The sequence below is a fragment of the Micromys minutus genome (genome assembly GCF_963924665.1).
Source record: "Micromys minutus genome assembly, chromosome: 28".
In the NCBI taxonomy this organism is placed as follows: Eukaryota; Metazoa; Chordata; class Mammalia; order Rodentia; family Muridae; genus Micromys; species Micromys minutus.
Genome location: NC_137963.1, coordinates 13,771,765 through 13,790,543, shown reverse-complemented (window position 1 = coordinate 13,790,543; position 18,779 = coordinate 13,771,765). Strand labels below are relative to the sequence as shown.

At 39.9% G+C, this 18,779-nt stretch overlaps 1 protein-coding gene across 6 annotated transcripts in view; it reads right to left on the bottom strand.

Annotated features, from left to right (window-relative positions):
* The window catches only part of ASTN2 (astrotactin 2), a gene marked incomplete at both ends in the record, with an annotated part of 945,572 nt that overhangs the window by 191,391 nt on the left and 735,402 nt on the right, over positions 1-18,779 (bottom strand). For 4 of the 6 annotated variants that reach the window (XM_080940102.1, XM_080940100.1, XM_080940099.1 and 1 more), the window contains one exon: positions 13,196-13,461. In XM_080940102.1, coding sequence (XP_080796228.1) covers positions 13,196-13,461 — 266 coding nt within the window. Of the gene's footprint in view, positions 1-13,195; positions 13,462-18,779 lie in introns of those variants that run through there. The other 2 variants (XM_080940103.1, XM_080940104.1) reach the window with 1 other exon arrangement.

The window sequence follows — 18,779 nt, the reverse complement described above, 5'->3', positions numbered from 1 at the left end:
TTTCAATAATGGCTCCAAATTAATGTTGAATATTAACCCCCATGGAATCATGGTAAGAAATACTATGTATTTACTAAAAACACAAGGTAACACAATGGGATGGAAATCAAACTAATCCAGGGTAGGGAGATTTCTAAAGGACAAATTATTTACTTTTGTCATATTGCAAAATGGGGAGAGGGAGAGAGAGGGAGAGAAAGAAAGCTGTCGATTAGAAGGGTCCCTCTTAAAAGCCTCTCAAAGCAGTTTAATATTTGTTTTCCCTTTGTTTTTCATTGGAACAAATAATCTGGAAACAAAAGTCAAAGACAAATCTCTCAACCTCAAACAACACCTGAAGCTGGTGATGGAAAGAAATTGCTGTTAATTGGAGAAGCTTGGTGGTGATGTTAAGGTGGTTTTATGTTTATCATTTAGAGATGAAGACTTTAATATTTACATAAAACATTACTTAATGTCTGAGGTGGATCTTTTTTGTCAAATTAGATGACAGGGCTGGTAAGGTCTGCTTGGGATGAGCTGCCTATTGATTAAATTCAGTAATTAATACATGAAAGTCCACGTGTTATTAGGTTTATATCTATTATGATTTCCTAAGCAAAATCAATTTTGCAGTGAGAGAAGATTGTGAGGTTTGACACTGTTCCTTTAAGTGGTATAATGTACAGGAAAAATTGAACAAGAACAAAACCTCATGATGCAAGAAAGAGTTACATCCCTCATGTTCTTCCTCTGAGCTCAGGGTATAATTTACAGCCCTAAACTCTTTTGTTCAGAGATACCAGGTATACCCCTATTGTTGACCATAAAGACCGTATATAGAATGGCCATTTGTATAAGTGGTGTCTTCGAGTGTACGTGCCTGACACATTGTGAGGCACATCTGGAATGAATTCTTCCTTCCTTCCTCTTAGATTAGAGATAGATCTAAAGAGAATGTTAGATTGGTTTTTAATTCTTTCTGGACCTTTAACACCACTGTTAACTCAAATTGTTTAATGACCTAAGAAGAGAACCCTCTTGAACAGGGCTAAATGCCAGTAGGAATGGGGCCTGAAGTTTGGCCTGTTCTGGACATTCACATTTCTGTGGCTGGGCTAGCCTTTGCATGACACCCTCAGATGGTGCTGTGATGAATGAGTTGTTGTAGGGGAACTGGAAAGAGGATTCTTGCTGTAGCTCTGTTCTGGACCTCAAGCAATGGTTGTCTATATGATTTAAGCCTATGTATCCTTTCGTATAAAGTAAAAATAAATATCTAACACTATTGGGATAATTGGTACAGTTCACATAGTGAAATTATATTGTGGACAAACCCCTGCAGATTGTTGACCTTTCTTCACTCTTCATTATGTTCTCATTTAAATACATTAATCATACACTATATCATATAAAAGCTACTCATATAATTTCCTCGGTCCAGTCTCTGACCTCATAAAATCATCCCCTGAATGTATAGGAAAATGTTTTAATTCAGAAACAGAAAGAGTAGCTTCCTTTGAGAGAAGAGAATTCACAGAGAGCACTAAAGGGAAAAAAAGCATATAAAAGCTGAGAATGGTCAAGCATAAGCTTTTAAAAATATGTAGTAGAAAAAAATTAAAACATAGATGTCAGGTGTAGTGGCACTTGCCTTTAATTGTAGCACCTGGAAGGCAGAAGCAGGTGGATCTCTCTGAGTTCAAGATCAATCTCATCTATATAGTGAATTATGGGCCAGATGGTAACATCCTACTGAGAGTGAATTAAAAATAAATGAATAAAACAACGATTAAAAACAACAAAACTCACTCTTGTTCTCCAGCCCTGCTCTCCCTCACTTGTTCCTCCTCTCCCCCTTACCCCTCCTTTCCCTCCCTTCCCCCTGTGCTCACTTCTCTTCTCCTCTTTTCCTCTTCTCTCTCTCTCTGCCTCTACTGCCCTCTTAACTCCTCTCCCTCTCCCCAGGTCCCAAATAAACTCTATTCTGTACAAAAAGAAAAAAAAAAAAAAAAAAAAAAAACTCTAAGGATCGGGAGATGGCTGAATAAATAAATGTGCTTGCTGAGAAAGTAAAGACCAAAGTTCAAATCTCTAAAGCGCAGATACCAGCCATGAACTGTATAGTTCATGGGAGTAACTTCAGCAATGGAGGGAGAAGACAAAAGATCCCAGGAGCTTGCTGACCAGCCAAGCTAGCCAACCTTCAGGTAAAATGGTCTCATGAAAGTAAAAGGATAGAGGAAACCACCAGACACCCAGATATTCCCAGATGTCCTCCTTCAGTCACTTCATGCACATGCCCGTATGTGTGCACCTATACGTGTGTGCACACCCTTCTCTGTCCACCTGTACGTGTGTGTACACGCCTCTCCAGAGATAGGGAGAGGAAAAAACTATATGACTATAAAGTCCTTTCTGTTCCTTATTCACCTTTTCTTTCCTTTGCCTTGCTTTTTTGATTCATTCACTCATTTTCTTTTTTTTCTTTTTTTTCTCTCTCTCCCTTTTTCGTTTCTTTCTTATGCTTCTTCATCTTTATTCCTCACCAGCCCAGGTGTGATCATAAATAATCCCATGGAGAGGAACAGATGCAAACAACAGTGAAACAATCACGAATGGACAGATAACAGATAAAACCAGAACAGCTAACTGTGAAAAGGGCTATAGAAGAACAAGAAAGTTGCTCAAGGACACATGTGAAGAAGCATAAGGGAGGACTCATCAGTCATAAAGCCTTGGCCAACTGATAGTGAGCATCAGTCTGCTAAGAAGAGAGTGAGTGGGCAAGACCGGCACCCACATCACCAGAGGAATGGCACATACAGAATCTTTTTGTCCGGGGGAAAAAAAGGAACTCGTTTTTAGAAAATAGAAAAAGAATCACTGTGACTGAAGGAGAGAATGAGGTAACAAGAAAGAGTGGATATTAGAAATATATACATATACATATGCATATACATATGCATATACATATACATATACATATACATATACATATACACATACACATACATATGTACATGTATATATACAGCTTGAGGTCAGGGATGGTGATTTCCCTGGAAGTTTTTATTGTTGAGAATGGTTCTTGGCTATCCTGAGATTCTTATTATTCCAAATGAATTTGCAAGTTGCTCTTTCTAACTCTTTGAAGAACTGAGTTGGAGTTTTGATGGATTGCATTGACTCTGTAGATAGCCTTAGGCAAGATGGCCATTTTTATTATGTTGATCCTTCCAATACATGAGCATGGGAGATCATTCCATCTTCTTTGGCCAAGGAACTGAGGTAGACAGGGTGATTGGGAGAGTGAGCACCTTCATGGAAGCAAATTGAGGAGGAGGAGGGAAGGGAGTAGGGGGAAAGGGTATAACATTTGAAATGTAAATACAGATTGAAAAAAAAAGAAAGGGTCTTGATGATGACTTTGTTCTTGATCCTAAAAGCAACTGGAAATCAACTAATAAATAAATACATCATCGGATCAGGAAAACTCTGTGAGAGGTTTAGTGCTGGAATTATTGATTTGACAACATACCAAAGGATGGATTTAAGGGAACAGGATCATTGTTGGTTCTCAGGAGACGGTAGAACAGGGAAGACTTGGATCAGGATGGATAAAATGAATGCATTTGGCAAGCCATTAAGAAGACAGATCTACAGGCTCTATTGAGATGTTGGAGGATGGATAGAGATATGGAAGCTTAAAAGAAAAACGTGAATGATGGGCATTGCCATGGCCTCAGGATAATGAAAGCTGAGATAGAAAGCACCACCAGAAGATAGATAAGGCCTCTCACAGCTGATGAAGCACAGAGGTTTTCGAGGAACATGAACGGGAGACACAAATACCGGGAGTAACCCATGATGAAGGATAATGAAATGATGCGGGCAGACACTGTTCAGATTTCCAGAAGATGGCCACTGATTGACGTCGAGATGATAGCTGGACACAGGAAGCAGAATGAAGTGATAATGTCTTTATTACATGTTAGGCAACCATTCGTTACTCTCTTGCAAAAAGATGGAAGCAAAGAGCCAGAATAATGAGAAGCAGTCAGGTGCTGATGACAAATCCTATCTCTACTAGCTAGGATGGAGTGGTTGAGCTTCTCACTGCTTCTCTTTTCACATTGAGCAAAGAAAGATGATGATGCTATGTGCATGTGAAGTTGAGGAGAGGGTTCAGTGAGCTAAGAGCTAAGAGCATGCAGTGTTTGAGCTGGGCTCCTGGCACTACCTAGCAGACGCTTGTTATTGTTAAAGTACAGGGAAGAGGTTCCCCATTTAATAATGGAATCCGATGCCTCATCAAATTGATCTACTCTCTGACATGCAAAAACATTTGCATTTGCTAAGATTTTGTGATCTGTATGTTTTTCTGAATCTGTTAGTTTTCTACTCCTATGAAAGAGCTTTGTTTTCTTGTTTTGTAGGTAGGCAAGCCAAGTATTAAGCTCCTTTTTTATAATTGACCGTGTGTGTGTGTGAGTGAGTGTGTGTGTGTGTGTGTGTGTGTGTTGAGTAATATTCGGATTATTCCTCTCCTTTTCTCTGATCTTTCCTACTGCCAAGGATTGCCTGACAGGCTGACTTCTGGCAGCTTACCTCCATCTCAGAATCTGAGATGAAGAAGAAGTGACCGATAATAGTGAGAAAATTTAATCTACATCATAACAAACATTTGACTTCCTGAATTCATTATATGAGTTTTAAAATGGCAAAGACATATGAAGCAAAGTTTTGGTCCAAGAATATAAAGAATAGTGTAAGAATGAACCTGGGGGAAGCTTATGGAAAGGTAGGATCTCAGCTCTTTAGACAAACAGAACTGGTTCAAAGTGGCCATGAAGCTTATTGAATATTTATTCCATATTGCTCCAGTGATTAGAGTCTTTTTTTTTTTTGAGAAACCCAAGACCCAGAACTCTATTCTTGAATACACAACTACATCTCTCTTATTCATAATCTGTTTATCCACCATTTCATATGATTTACTAAACTGCTTAATTTTCTGTCCCTTGGACATATGCTGGTAGAAATGAGGCTTCCAGATGATGGGAATTTATGTCACCATTGATATCTGATCTCTTAATCAATAGTTACCCAAATTACTTAAGCTGGATTCCCACTCTCCCCAAACATATCTCTCATTCTCTCTCTCTCTCTCTCTCTCTCTCTCTCTCTCTCTCTCTCTCTCTCTCTCTCTCTCTCTCTCTCACACACACACACACACACACACACGAATTGACTTCTGCTATAGTTCTCCTGACAGATCCTCTTATTTGACTGTTCTAACGTTTGAGTGAAGAACAGGCAGGGAAGTTGCTGATGCCATGAATCTTTTTCGTAGGAAAAACAATAATACAAAATGCATAATTCTGGTCTATGGAGATGGATCAGCTGGTAAAGTGCTTGCCTTGCATTGCAGGAAGATATGAGTTTGGTCCCTAGAATCTATGTTTAAAGAAAAAAAAAAAAAACAATCCAGGCATGGTGATGTACTTATAATCCTAGATCTGGGAAGGCAGAAACAGAAAAAGATACCTGGGGTCCTACTCTCCAGCCAGCCTAGCTTAATTTTGGGGTTCTACACAATGGAGAGGCCCTTCTGTCAAAAGCAAAGAAGTAGACAGTATTGAGGAATGACACTGAAGATTATTCTCTGACCTTTATACATGGACCCATACATTCATATGTACACATACCTCCACAGATACATGCAGTTTCATACACGAGAAAACACACATATCAGGTACACACACACACACACACACACACACACACACACACACACAATTTTGAATGAATTTTCTGAGGATAATATCCAACCGTTTTTTAAAATCAAAGAGACAGAAATAGCAAATTAACAGTATGTTCACTAAAAAGAGTTCTAGTCTGTGAAGTTCAAGTCCAGTGTTTAGTCTATCCTTCCCATCAAGTAATACCTCTCCTTTGATCCAGACATCAAAGTCTCCATACAGCTTTCAGACCCCATATCCCTTAATACAGCATTCCATCCTATCTACAACTCAGCTTTCTATGCAACCCTTTTACATTTTACCCAATTTTTAGTCATTTCATGTCCCATATCCCACTCCATTCTCTCTGCCCTGGAACCCTTCTTGTCAACAAGTCCCCCTACTCTATCCTGAGTACCTTCCACCTACTGCAAGAGTGGCTTCTTAAATACATATAAGTTCTAGACTCAGGATCTTGCCTTAAAATTCTTAATTTTCTTTTTAATTTTTTTTAAAGATTTAGGTAGCTGTGTATGCCTTTGTGTGGGTAAGGCACATGTGAGTTCAGATTCCTCTGGATTCTTCAAGAAGGGTTCAGACTCCATAAAGCTGGAATTATAAACATTTGTAAATCACTTGATAAGGATGCTTGGGACCAAACTCAAGATCCTCTGTTAGAGCAGTGCATACCCTGAAGTGGCTGAGCTATCTGTCCAGCCCAAATCCTTAACTTTCAATTAACCACTTGGGTTTAAATTCTCACCCTTTAATTGAATAGTTGTATGATCACAGAATATTTACATAGGTCTGAACCTTGGGTATTTTATTTTCAATTTGTGAAATTAGCAAAATAAAGCACTGTTCAAATGTGCTGAGGGGGAAAACAAATAAGGAATCGTGCTAACACACGTGACGGTTTTCCAAATGCTAGAAACACGTTTAAGGTTAATCACTATCAAGATTTCTTTTTTTCTATTCAATATGTTTGTTGCATATTATTTTGTGTGTGGGGGGGCGAAACTGGGCACACACTTACAATAGCACACGTGTGACATGTGTGAACGTGTGGAGGTCAGAAGACAACTTACTATTGTCAGCTCTCTCCTTCCATCATGTGGGTCCCAGGCATTAAACTCAGATGGTCACTCTGAATGACTAATGCCTCTACCTACTGATTTATTTACATATTTCTCTCACATTCACTTCCACTATCTTTTAGTAGAGATAATGGTTTTGTAGATATTTTAGGCTAAGGAGTAGAGGGGGTGTTTTTAAGAATTACTCTAGGGTGTTTGTGGTTTCCACTTAACTCTGTCACTGTAGCAGAAAATCGACAACAGATATGAACGTATTGATATAATCTTTATTTGTAAAAAGAGGCAACAGGTTGGATTGGCACATTCGAGGGGCATTATCTTCCATTTCTGTTCCAGACCAGGCATAATATAGACTTTAGGGTAGGCTTCTCTGCTCTTAGATATTCTTATCTCCTAAATAGGAAGAACACTAGTATTCCCTCGATAAGTTGCTAGATGGTTAAATAAGAATAAAAAAGCCCAGTACCTAGAAGTGTTATGCAGATGGCAGGACTGAGGGTAACTTGAATGTTAGAGTCTTACATTGAGGAATGTTGAGTCTGTGTAAAATATCTGGAGCCATTTAAACTACTGGATCAATGGAAAGGTCACACACAGACACACAGACACACACAGACAGACAGACAGACAGACACACACACACACACACACACTGATATATATATATATAATATATTATATATTAAAGATTATTAACTTCATCATCAATAGACCTACTTCAGGTTATTGATATATGCACTACATGCCGGTATGTACCTTCAGTCCCCCAGAACATTTTCCAGATCCAGCTGCTCAGAGTTTCTCACTGCTGTCTAATACATTTGGAATGCTTATTTAATTATTTAGAAATAAGTCATGCATTAATGCAGCATATGCAAGTAATTAGAGCTGCTTATATGTCTTATGATTCATCTACTAGACTGTGAGATCCTTGAAGTTACAGTCTACATCCTAATGGTCTCTCTGTGCCATATTTCCTAGCACAGTATCTGACTGACACACGGTAATTTCATTCCACAAGGACATACTAGTGACAAGCGATGGTGGTACAATGACCTTGTCAGTTGCAAGGGTAATGACAATGGGGATGGTAATAGGAATGGGGTAGTGGTAGGTTGATGGTGGTGCTGGTAACTATGGTGATAAGGACGGTGGTAGAAGTAATTGTAATGGTAGCGGTAGCACACTAGGGCACACTAGTAATGATACCATGAGTGAAGACAGCCATTACTTAAGGTGGAGATGGTTGCTATGGTGATACTGATAGTGATGAAGAGATTGATAATGATAGTAACACAATGGCCCTTATTATGCCGGTAGTTTTGTTCAAGTTGCTGTTGTAATCATTGTTGTAGTGAGGGTCATGGTGCATTTATGTGTGGTCATTGCTGTGTTGACGGTAATGGTGGTTGTTAGTGATATAGTAGCAATGATCACTTTTGTGATGGCGGTGGTAGCAGGTGAGGGGGGATGGCAGCAGTCATTGTGGTAGACAGCGTGGTGGTAGTGGTGGAACAGGTGCTGGTGTAATAGCTGAGGTAGAAGAGGCTTTATTAGTTTCTTTTTATGTGTTAATCAGAGTTTTCTTCTGTTTGAGCCAAGAAATGGAAATGAAGCACATAAGTGTCTTTGGCAGAAAGTGAAGATCTACAGGAAGACCAAACAGCCACAACAAGACCAAAATTATATGTGGCTTTTCCTAAGGCTACATGAAGACTAAAATCCTCACCGAATTGGAAGTGAATTGCCAGACCTGAAATAGTTTACAACCTTCAAAATCCTATCACGTGGTCTCCTAATTATTCAGCATGAGACTTCAGAGGGTAAACTTGTCCACACCCACTTTGCTGATGAGGAAACTAAGGGGTTTTTTTTATTAATTAATATTTTATTTATGTCTCAAATGTTGCCCCCACACAGAGTTCTTCACCTCCTTCCTATTCCCCTTCACCTCAGAGAGCAACAGCCCCCCAGGGATCCCCCCCTCCCTGGGGCATAAATTCTCAACAGGATTAGGCACATCCTATCCCACTGAGGCCAGACAAGGCAGACCTCTTCTATATATGAGAATGGGGACCTTAGACCAGTCCGTTTATGCTTTTTTGTTTGATGTCTCAGTCTCTGGGGACTCCCAGGGTCCAGGTTAGTTGACACTGTTGGTCTTCCATCAGAGCTGCCATCCCCTTCAGTTCCTTCAATCCTTCCCTTAGCTCTTCCATAGGGGTCCCTGACCTCAGTCTATTGCTTGCTTGTCTGTGAGTATCTGCATCTGTCTCAGTCAACTGTAAGTAGAACCTCTCAGAGGACAGTCATGCTAGGCTCCTGTCTAGAAGCACAACATAGTATCAGTAATAGTGTAAGTGTTTGGTGTCTGCCCATGGGATGAATCCCAAGTTGTGCTGGTCAATGGTTGGCCTTTTGTTCAGTACTTGGATGGGATATTTTAATATACCTCAGTTAGTAAATGAATTTTCACTGGGAGGGGGTACAATATTATAATATATTTCTCTTCCCATTACTAAATCTGATAAGGAATATTGGCATTTGGGAAATGAGTTTTTTTAGGTGATAAGATTTTCTTTCAATCTCAAAAGGTTTCCTTTTTATCTGGCTTCAAAGTTGGTATGTTGGTTCCAAATTTTCCCCACTGCTCTAAAATCTCTACTTGTGTGTCATTTGTCACTCAATTGAGAGTAAGGTGGCATTTCACTTTGGTTTCAATATTTGTTTCCCTATTGATGGATGGAAATTCCCTATTCATCTTAGGATAGTTATATATTAATATATTTTGCTTTTTAACTGTTTGATTGTTCATCTTATTCTGTTGCTTGTCATGTTGAGCTATAAAATATTCACAATATTGGGCACCAGATACACTCCTATAACTTCTTAGAGAAAACCATAATATTGATACATATTAATTAATTACGAGAAAAATCACTAATGTACACTTAAAGAAAAAAATGTGATATTTTCACTATCGATACTGATATTATATAGAAATTGTATGTATGTGGATCACATGTATACGCACATACATTTAAAGTACATAAAACAAACAAATATAACGTTAAGTATACAAGTTTTAAAAAGAAGAACTTGGATCTGACTTTATCACAACACCAAAAGGGGATGTTGGATGAAGTTAGATTGTATTTTCTCTGTATTTAGATACACAGAGACCACATCCAGACAACAGGCATCCAATCAATGACATGTAACAATGAAGGAGAGTGACTAATTTAGATCCTTGGTGTTTCAATTGTCTACTTCACCCAAACAAAACGCCCAGCCCTGAAACGGGTATGGATGGATGGATATTATAATTGTAACTCGATGAAGGAGTAAAAGAAAGGTCACACAGGCAGTAAATGCCAGATGTGGGATTCAAATCCAACTGTCTGGGTTTTCACTGTGACACTCCTGTGTCTTCCCCACTTGGAGTCTCTACTTTACCCACAGGCTAAATTAGTAACCACACAAAGTCTAGTACATTTAAGTAGCAGTTGTGCAGAGCCAAGATCTGTGGCTTGGGGCTCTGTAAGGGCCATTTAACAGGTGGAGGAGGAGAACTGTGCAGCAATCAAATTCTCCATCACCAAGATGCTCATTTAAAAGAACGTTTTGCTTATTCAAAACTCACAGCACAAAGTGTAATTAAAGATTCTTTTCCAGCTAAATCAAAAGGCATTATCCCTTTCTAAGCATTCACTGGAATGAATCCCAGGGTACCCCAGCCACCTGAAGAGTTAGTGTCCAATAGTCTCTCAAAATTATCCAGATTTTACTCTTCATGCCATTCAGAATCAAAGTCCAGAATGTTCCCATAAAAATCAGTTAAGTACAGTCCACTTGGTTTTTTTGGTCAACTGCTGAACTCTCCCATACAAAGTGTGAATCTGACTTGAAAACCATATTCAGTTTGGGCATCAACAAAACTATCAGGCATTATCTAGAAGTGGAAGTAACCTAAAAGCAAGCACACACACACACACACACACACACACACACACACACACACACACACACACACAAAACAGTCATATACATTTTCTTAATCTCATAGATAAAATACTAAAAGGCAGAGATCTGGAGTTGGAAGTCAAGTCGTGAGTTCGGAACAGAGCAAGGCCCTGGCAAGCAAGTATGTTGCTCTGAGGCTTTTCTTTCCCTCCAGAGAAAAGGACAGATTGACTGAGATAGGAACAATGTTCTGAGACTTCTGCAATAAACTAAGTCTTCACGGAAGCAGATAAGGTAGTGTAAGCTCTGCACTAATCTGTCCTGGTTGTGAATCCTGCCTCCAGCCCCTAGTCACTGCGTAATTCTGAGTGATATTCACCAACTTTAGCTTCTATGTCTGTGAGATGTAGGTTTATAATACCTGCTTTTAAGGGAATCAGATGAAGTGGCACGTGAACGAGGCCCAGCATGTACTCTGGGCATGTTGGTGTTTATCTGTGCAGCCGCTCCTGAGCACTCAGAGATGGCATAGAGAGGCATAAGCTGCAGAAGAGTGGATGATATGGGATTAAAGCAGAAGTGGGAAAACCGATGAAGGATGAAATAGGAATAAATACTATTTTTACACCCGCCTTCCTGAGTGGCTATCATTCCATTGGTCACCGTCATTTCCACACAGGGTTCTTCCACATAGTCTGACCACACAGAAAAATCTGACGCAGCCAAGTATGACAATGTGCACCTTTAATCCCAGCATTGGGAGGCAGAGACACCAGCCACGCTGGTCCTCATTCTGCTTCTAAAATGAACTGTATTTGATCACTCTTCTGGCCTTTTCAAGACCTAGACCTCCAATCTGAAATGCCCTTGTTCTCTGTCTCCTTGAACAGGCAGGATTCTTTGTATCCACTTTATGGAGCTAGTGACAGGGACTTGCTCTAAATGTCATTTCCTCCGAAAAGCCTTCTCAGGTCCCACAGAGCTCTTTGGCAGGCACTTTAAACTCATGAGCCCAGAGTTGTCCCCTGGGACTTTATATACTCTGGCTTCATTATATGGGACTGCTTCATGAATATCTGTCTTCTCCACAAGTCTGTGGATTTCACAAACTGAAAGACCATATAGAAAAAGATGGGTGCTGTCCAGTGTTACAGTCCTTCCAGGTCATATATGAGGAGGGAATTAGATTCCTGGCATTCAGGGAGGAGGAGAGCATATCTATTCTTCTACTCTTTCTTTTCTATAGTATTAGTCATGAAGAGTGTGTTTAAAAGTATACTTACTGATTTAATGAATGAATGACTAGCCCTCCCAGCTTATCAGGTCTCTTAGAGAAACACAGTGACATCTAGTGACCACTTTCCCAAGCCCGAGATTCTCTAGAGTCGCAAGAGTCAGTGATAGAAATACTTTGCTATGCATTCAAAACATTGAACATTGCAACCATGCTAAGCAAAACTGTCATAAAGTCTATACACAAAAGGTTTTTGTCCCTGATCCAAACAGAAATGAATTGTCAACCCTCCAACTCTCCCGCATACTAAGAACATGCTGTGAAAGGCTACACAGCTTAACTTGTGCTGTACCAATTTGCAGATGAAGAAAGCTTGACTCAGAGGCATCCTTTGGACTATGTGTACTACTTATTCATAGAGTCTCAGAGAGAGAGAGTCCCACATTGCCACCACTGTGCTGATACACTGCTCATTAGATCACCTGTGTTGTTTATCATGGGACTCTTCATATGGAACTTTCATTGCGACTTAAAAAAAAAAAAGGTCAAATATCAACAGGTTCACATGCATCGATATTTTAAGTACATTGTAGACTTGAATATAATGAGATAAGCATCATTAGGTTTTTATTAACCCTATACAGTCTTCCTATAGATTCCTCAGGTGAAATATATTTCTCTGTCTCTCTTGTAGACAGATGTAGACAATGGTTGGATTGCTATAATTCTTGGAATGGTAATTGGCATTCATGGCCCTCCAAGTCTGGCCCACTGAAAGCTGTAATATGCCATGCCCCCTCCAAAAAATAAATCCATTTTCTTCCACAGTGACCTTGGTTACTCAGGCTAATGGAACAAAAATGTATTAAGCCAGGTCCCTGAACCACCTATCAGACAAAAGCCATCTTATAACCAAAAACAACTATTTGGAATTCTGTGCAGATAAAGTGACATCTAATGTGTTGGGACATTGAGATTTGGGGGTTTATTCATTATTGCAGCTGGTGTAATTAATATCTGAACATACTGAGGATAGAACAACGAATCTTTAAAAGGCAGAAAGCGCCATACCACTGTTATTGATGAGGAGGACAATCCTCATGAACAAAGGGTCCATAAGGGCCAGGGCTGGGAGGGTTGGTCAGACTTGACTCGGCATCTGGGCCAGGGAAGCTCACCTCCTTTGTGCCATTGTCTTGGATGAGGGTGTAAAGTGGCACCACACGGTTAATCTCCAGCAGCACTGGTGTGGGGCTCAGTTGCTCTTTGCCTGGCCGGCGACAGAGGTGACAGGTGGACGGACAGCGGCCCTTCTCCTCACAGCGAATCTCCACACCTGAGATGAGCTGGTCATCTGATAGCATCTGGGCCGTCAGTAGACCAGAGAGGTAGGTGATGAAAGGCATGGACTTGAGCTCCTTCTTGCTGCCCAGCTCCGTGGTTTCTAGAGGGTTATAAAAACGAGCAGGTCAATCCAATATGGTCTAAGTGGGTAATTCTCTAGGCCAACAAGAAGCATTCGCTGAGAAACCGGTACCTATTTAAAAAAAAAAAAAAAAAAAAACAAGGATAATAAGGCAGCTTGTTCATCATTCTTTCAGAAAACTACTGGCAAATGAGTTAAGGTAACTGGATGATGTCTCACTATACTATTTATACTAGATAATCTGTTGCTTTGGGGAGCCCCCACTTTCCACATGTTAAATTTGTAGGTCTCGGGGAATGATTCTACAAGCAAGATGTAAATACTCAGATATTTTTCCTGACCAGAAATTTTCTTCTGTCTATCATCAACTTCCAAAAATTATACCCCTGCTTTTTAAGTTTGTGCTCCAGTTTTATATTTTCCATAAAACAATATAATGAGAGAAGCATGAACATCAGGTCAAGCCAATTTTGGTTTGGATAACTGTTCTGCTTGCTAAAACTTCTGCAGCTTTGAGGGGGAAGGAGAAGCAAAACAAAACTAACTAACTAACTAACTAATAAAAATCTCTCAATGTCCGGACATTTGGATCACTAGTTGTTTGAAATGGGGTTAATAAACCAATAAAATCAGTTATAAGTGGAAAGTGACATAAATAAAATAAAATTGTCTTGTATGGGCATGATTTCCTCTATGATGCTTACCGCCTTCCTTAGGAAATTTTGTTTTCCTTCCGATTTTGTCATGTGCTCCCTGGGATACAATCTGGAAACCGCCCCCCCAAAGTCCTTTGCATCATGGTCTATATACTTAGAAGCTCCTGTCTCTGTGTTTTCCCTCACCATGCCCAGCCTTGGAAATCTTTTACAGCCCCTAATGCTCTAATTTAATCTACCTCAAGAAGCTTGTTTTTATTGTCTTAGCTGATCATCTCTGAATAAGTATATCTTCTTGTGGAGGGAAATCTTACCTTACATTTTCTTTCCCTTCAAGCTCTCTGACTTTTAATCCATAGTATCAACCACTTTCTGCCCACTTTTGTTATTTCATATGATGCTGAGGATATGCTTTATACTTATGAAGGGAGCTTGGGGAACTATGAATGAAGGAAAATCTATTCATGATGCAGTTCAGAGATTTTGAAGAATTCTTGAAATCACAGGAAGTGGGCCAGTAAGACGGTTCATGGGAAATAGCACTTACCACACAACCTGACATCCTGAGTTTCACCCCAGGAATCCACGGAAAAGGGAAAGGTGAGAAGAGCCTCCACAATGTTTTCTCCTGCCTCTTTACACATGTCAAGTACATACAAGCACACTGAACCTAATCAAAGTAGTAGGGTTGTCTCAATAGATCCGCAGTTTAGAGCATTTGCTGCTCCTGTGGGGAGTCCCAGTTCCTACTGCCTACGCAGTGGCTCGCAACTGTGACAAGTTTCAGTGGATCCCAAGCTCTCTTATGGTCTTTATGGGTACCAGGCACTTGTGTGCTCTGCACACATACTTGCAAATCAAAACTCATACACGATAAAAATGAAGAAGTCCTGGGGAGCACCTGAGCAACTGCTTCCATATGACTAGAGTTAGTGAAGTAGATGCCTACCAACTTCTCAACTTCAAATATAGCAGTTCCATGTTTATTTTTTTTAAAGCAAGCTGCTTTTCTATATAAGATATTATACAACAAACAGAAAGAAAGACAAAAAGAGAAGAAAAGAAAGAAAAAGAGAGGGGAGGCTTTCTGATGCACCAAAAGCTTCAAGGTACACAGCAGTATGTCCTGGAGGGGTGACATCATAAACTATGAGGTATTGACCTCAAAAATGTACAAGTCACAAAACAGAGGAAACCTCCACTAAGGAACAGAGTATGGTCCAGATGGCAGCTGCTATCAAACCTGGAAAAATAAAGGTAAACACATATCTCAGTGGCTATGAAGGCCCTAGGCAGTTAGGTCAGAAAGAAAAGTAAGAGTGTTCACATCTTGCTCTGGCTTGCTGTGACATGCCGCTGATCTGGAAATGGGCTTGCCAATTAGAAATCCAAATAAACTCAGCCTTCATTCATTATTCTTTCTGCCCTCAGGTCCAGGATCTGGGCTCCACTTATTCTGTCTGGCTGTCAGCAAATGCATATGAGTCCCAGATCAAAGGCTCCCGGAAAGGAAGACTTGAGAATTCCAGCTAACCATTCCTTCAGAGGGATTAAAGAAGGGTAGTCACTAAGATTAAACAAAACAAGACTGTGAAGAAGGCATCATAGCAGCTGGGAGACTGAAAGAGCATTACGGAAAGACACGGAAAGAACATGGAAGAGGACAACCATTTGGATAGATGATCAGGGAAGAAATCCAAACAAGGATATTACAAATCAGGGCTGTGCGCATGAGACAGAGTCATTTGACTTCCTGCATTTGCAAATAAAGTTTTATTGGAAAATAGATATATCTGTTCATTTACAACCACAATGGAAAACTGAGTGGTTACACTAAAGAAAATATGTGCTTACTTGTCTCTTTACAGAAAATCTTTAGCAACTCCTGTGTGTAACTCTAGTGTACAAAATGGAAAATTGAGTTTCAGACCCTTGGGATGTACCTATAGTTAGAGAAGAATATGGGAGTATTATAGATTAGGTAAAAATGTAAAATTTTAAATTGTTTCTTTGCATGTTTTTTTTTTTTTTTTAATTTGCAATCAATACATTTGGACTGGGACTTTCCAAAGATGGAAACCATACTAGGACATTTCTTCTTCCACAATTAAGATACAACAAGCTATTGAAAGAACACAATTTTAGGCACTCTTATAAAATATTGTCTTCCTACTAGAAATTGTGTGGGTAGGTGTGTCATGAAGATGGAACAATGAATTAGTGACCAATTAATCGCCGGAATTACTGTTATCATCTATTTATTGGTCTAGTTTGTATTCGTTGGAGAATTAAGCAAGGGCTATTAGTGGTTCAGTGAAGTTTGCATGCTTGCTTTTAAGGCAGGAAGCCTCCTGATTCCCAGGCTGGCTTTGAATTCATTATCCTCCTCCTCTGATTCTCGAGTGTTGGAATTAGCCCTCTTGTGTCTTGAATATTAAAACATAAAAAGCATCTCCCCAGTGATACATTGTCATATGCATGTAATTAAACTTAAAACAAAAGCTACTTAGTGTCAACGGTTTTTGTAAAAACTCCCCTGATCAAACAAACAAGCCTATGTATCTTGTTAAAGATACTATCCATTTACTAATCAAATAATCAATAGTCTTGGGTGCTCTCCTTTGATCAATAAATCTCTAGCTTTTTCCATTCATCATCCTCTGTAAGTGGTTTTAAAAGGTAACAACTCAGGCTAAAACCAGCAAGACAGCAGCAGTGTAGAATTAACAGATGACCCAAATGGCTAGCTTTGCAAAAGGAGGATGCTTTGGCAGTCATCTGATGCAACAATTAATTTTTTTTGAACAGGCAGAGAAATGGGAGGCAGAATAGGAAGAGAGGCTCACCTTTAGGTCCCATCTATATTTTTTAACAATGATTTTTTTTTTCTCAAAGGTTATGTCATGCCTAAGCTATGATCTAGATGAGAGTTACAGCAGGAAAGAACATTAGCCATTCCATTAATTATTCCTCTGTAGACATTACAATTGTGAAAGCTAAGTTCCTGATCCAACCCCACCCTGTGGCTAAAGTCATCTTTCCAAAAGGCAAACTATGTAGCCGTTTCTTGCTCTAAACTGCTCTGTGATACTTTCCTACTCTTATGATAGAAATCAAAACTCTTCAGCCACGTATATAATGTGATGTCTAGACAAGCCACTGCCTCTCTAGACTAATCTTATACTGCCCTGCTACATTTTCCTCTTATCAGCTACAAGGACCTTTAAGTTCCTTGCATATACCTTATCTTTCAGTCCAGGCATATGCTTAGTTTCTGTACAAAATGTTTCCTTCCATCTCCTCCTGGGTCCTTGATTTCTCCTGGCTGACTTCTTCTATTCATGGGCCACATCTTAACTCAAATATTAACTCCTCAGAAAAATCTCCCCAAAACTTCCTATACTATTAATGCATATTAAGGTTTCTTTTACAAATTCTCATTGCATCCTGATTTCTCTATCCTCTGTCTCAAAAATGTTAAGGCCATGAAGAAAAATGTGAGATCAATGTTTGCCAATGTCCAGGTCCCTCTTATACAGTTCATGAACCATGATAAGACTATAAGCACACTCCCTCCCACCCATCACCTCAAAGTCTAGGAATTAATCCAAAGGTCCTTCCTCATGGGAAGCAAGCTCTCAACCACTGAACTACACCCTAAGAACTGTTTGTGTCTTTGGTTGATTATATGTTTGTTTGTTTGTTTTTGAGACAGGGTTTCTATGTATAACCTTGGTTGTCCTGGAACTCATTCTATAGACCAAGCCAGCCTTGAACTCAGAGATCCAACTTCCGCTGCCTCCTAAATGCTGGGATTAAAGGTGTGGGATTAACTTGACCACAACAACCACCAAAACCACCACCGCTACCACCACCACCCACTGGGCCTTTTCTTCCCCCTAAGCACTCCTTTAACAGCAGGAAAGGAAAAACCCTGAAGGAAAAGCCATGCAGAGACTGCTCCACCTGGGGATCCATCCAACATGCAGACACCAACCCCAGTCACTATTGCTAATGCCAAGAAGTCCATGCTGACAGGAGCCTTATACAGCTGTCTCCTGAGAGGCTCTGCCAGATACTGACCAATACAGATGTGGATGCTCAAAACCAACCATCAGACTGACCATGGGGACACCAATGACAAGTTAGGGGAAGGACTGAAGGAGCTGAAATGGCTTTATCTGGCATTAGTGAGGGGGAAGGACCTTGGTTTGTGAAGGCTTGATGCCCCAGTGTAGAGGAATGCTAGGGAGGTGAAGCAGGGGTGAATGGGTGGGTTGGGGAGCACCCTCATAGCAGGGTAAGGGGGGATAGGATAAGGAGTTGGCAAAGGGGGAACTGGGAAAGGAAAAACATTTGAAATGTAAATAAAGAAAATATCCAATTTAAAAAAAAAAGATTAACCTTTTCTAAGGAAAGTCAGCAGATAAAGCAGTTGATTAACTTTCTATGTGTTCTGACCTCCTCTGGGTTTGCACGTGGGCCTCTACAGTGAGAGGATGGGAGAGCTGAGTTAAAACAGGCTGTCTTTAACAGGAAAGAGATAAAGAGTGTTTTTGAAGAGACATATCCTCTGTTCGCATTTCCCATTCCTCTGAGCAATGCTTCCAAAATGGAATCATGTCTGGTTTCAAAGCCCGGTTCAGTTCCAATGACACTAAAACCCATTCATTTGAGAAC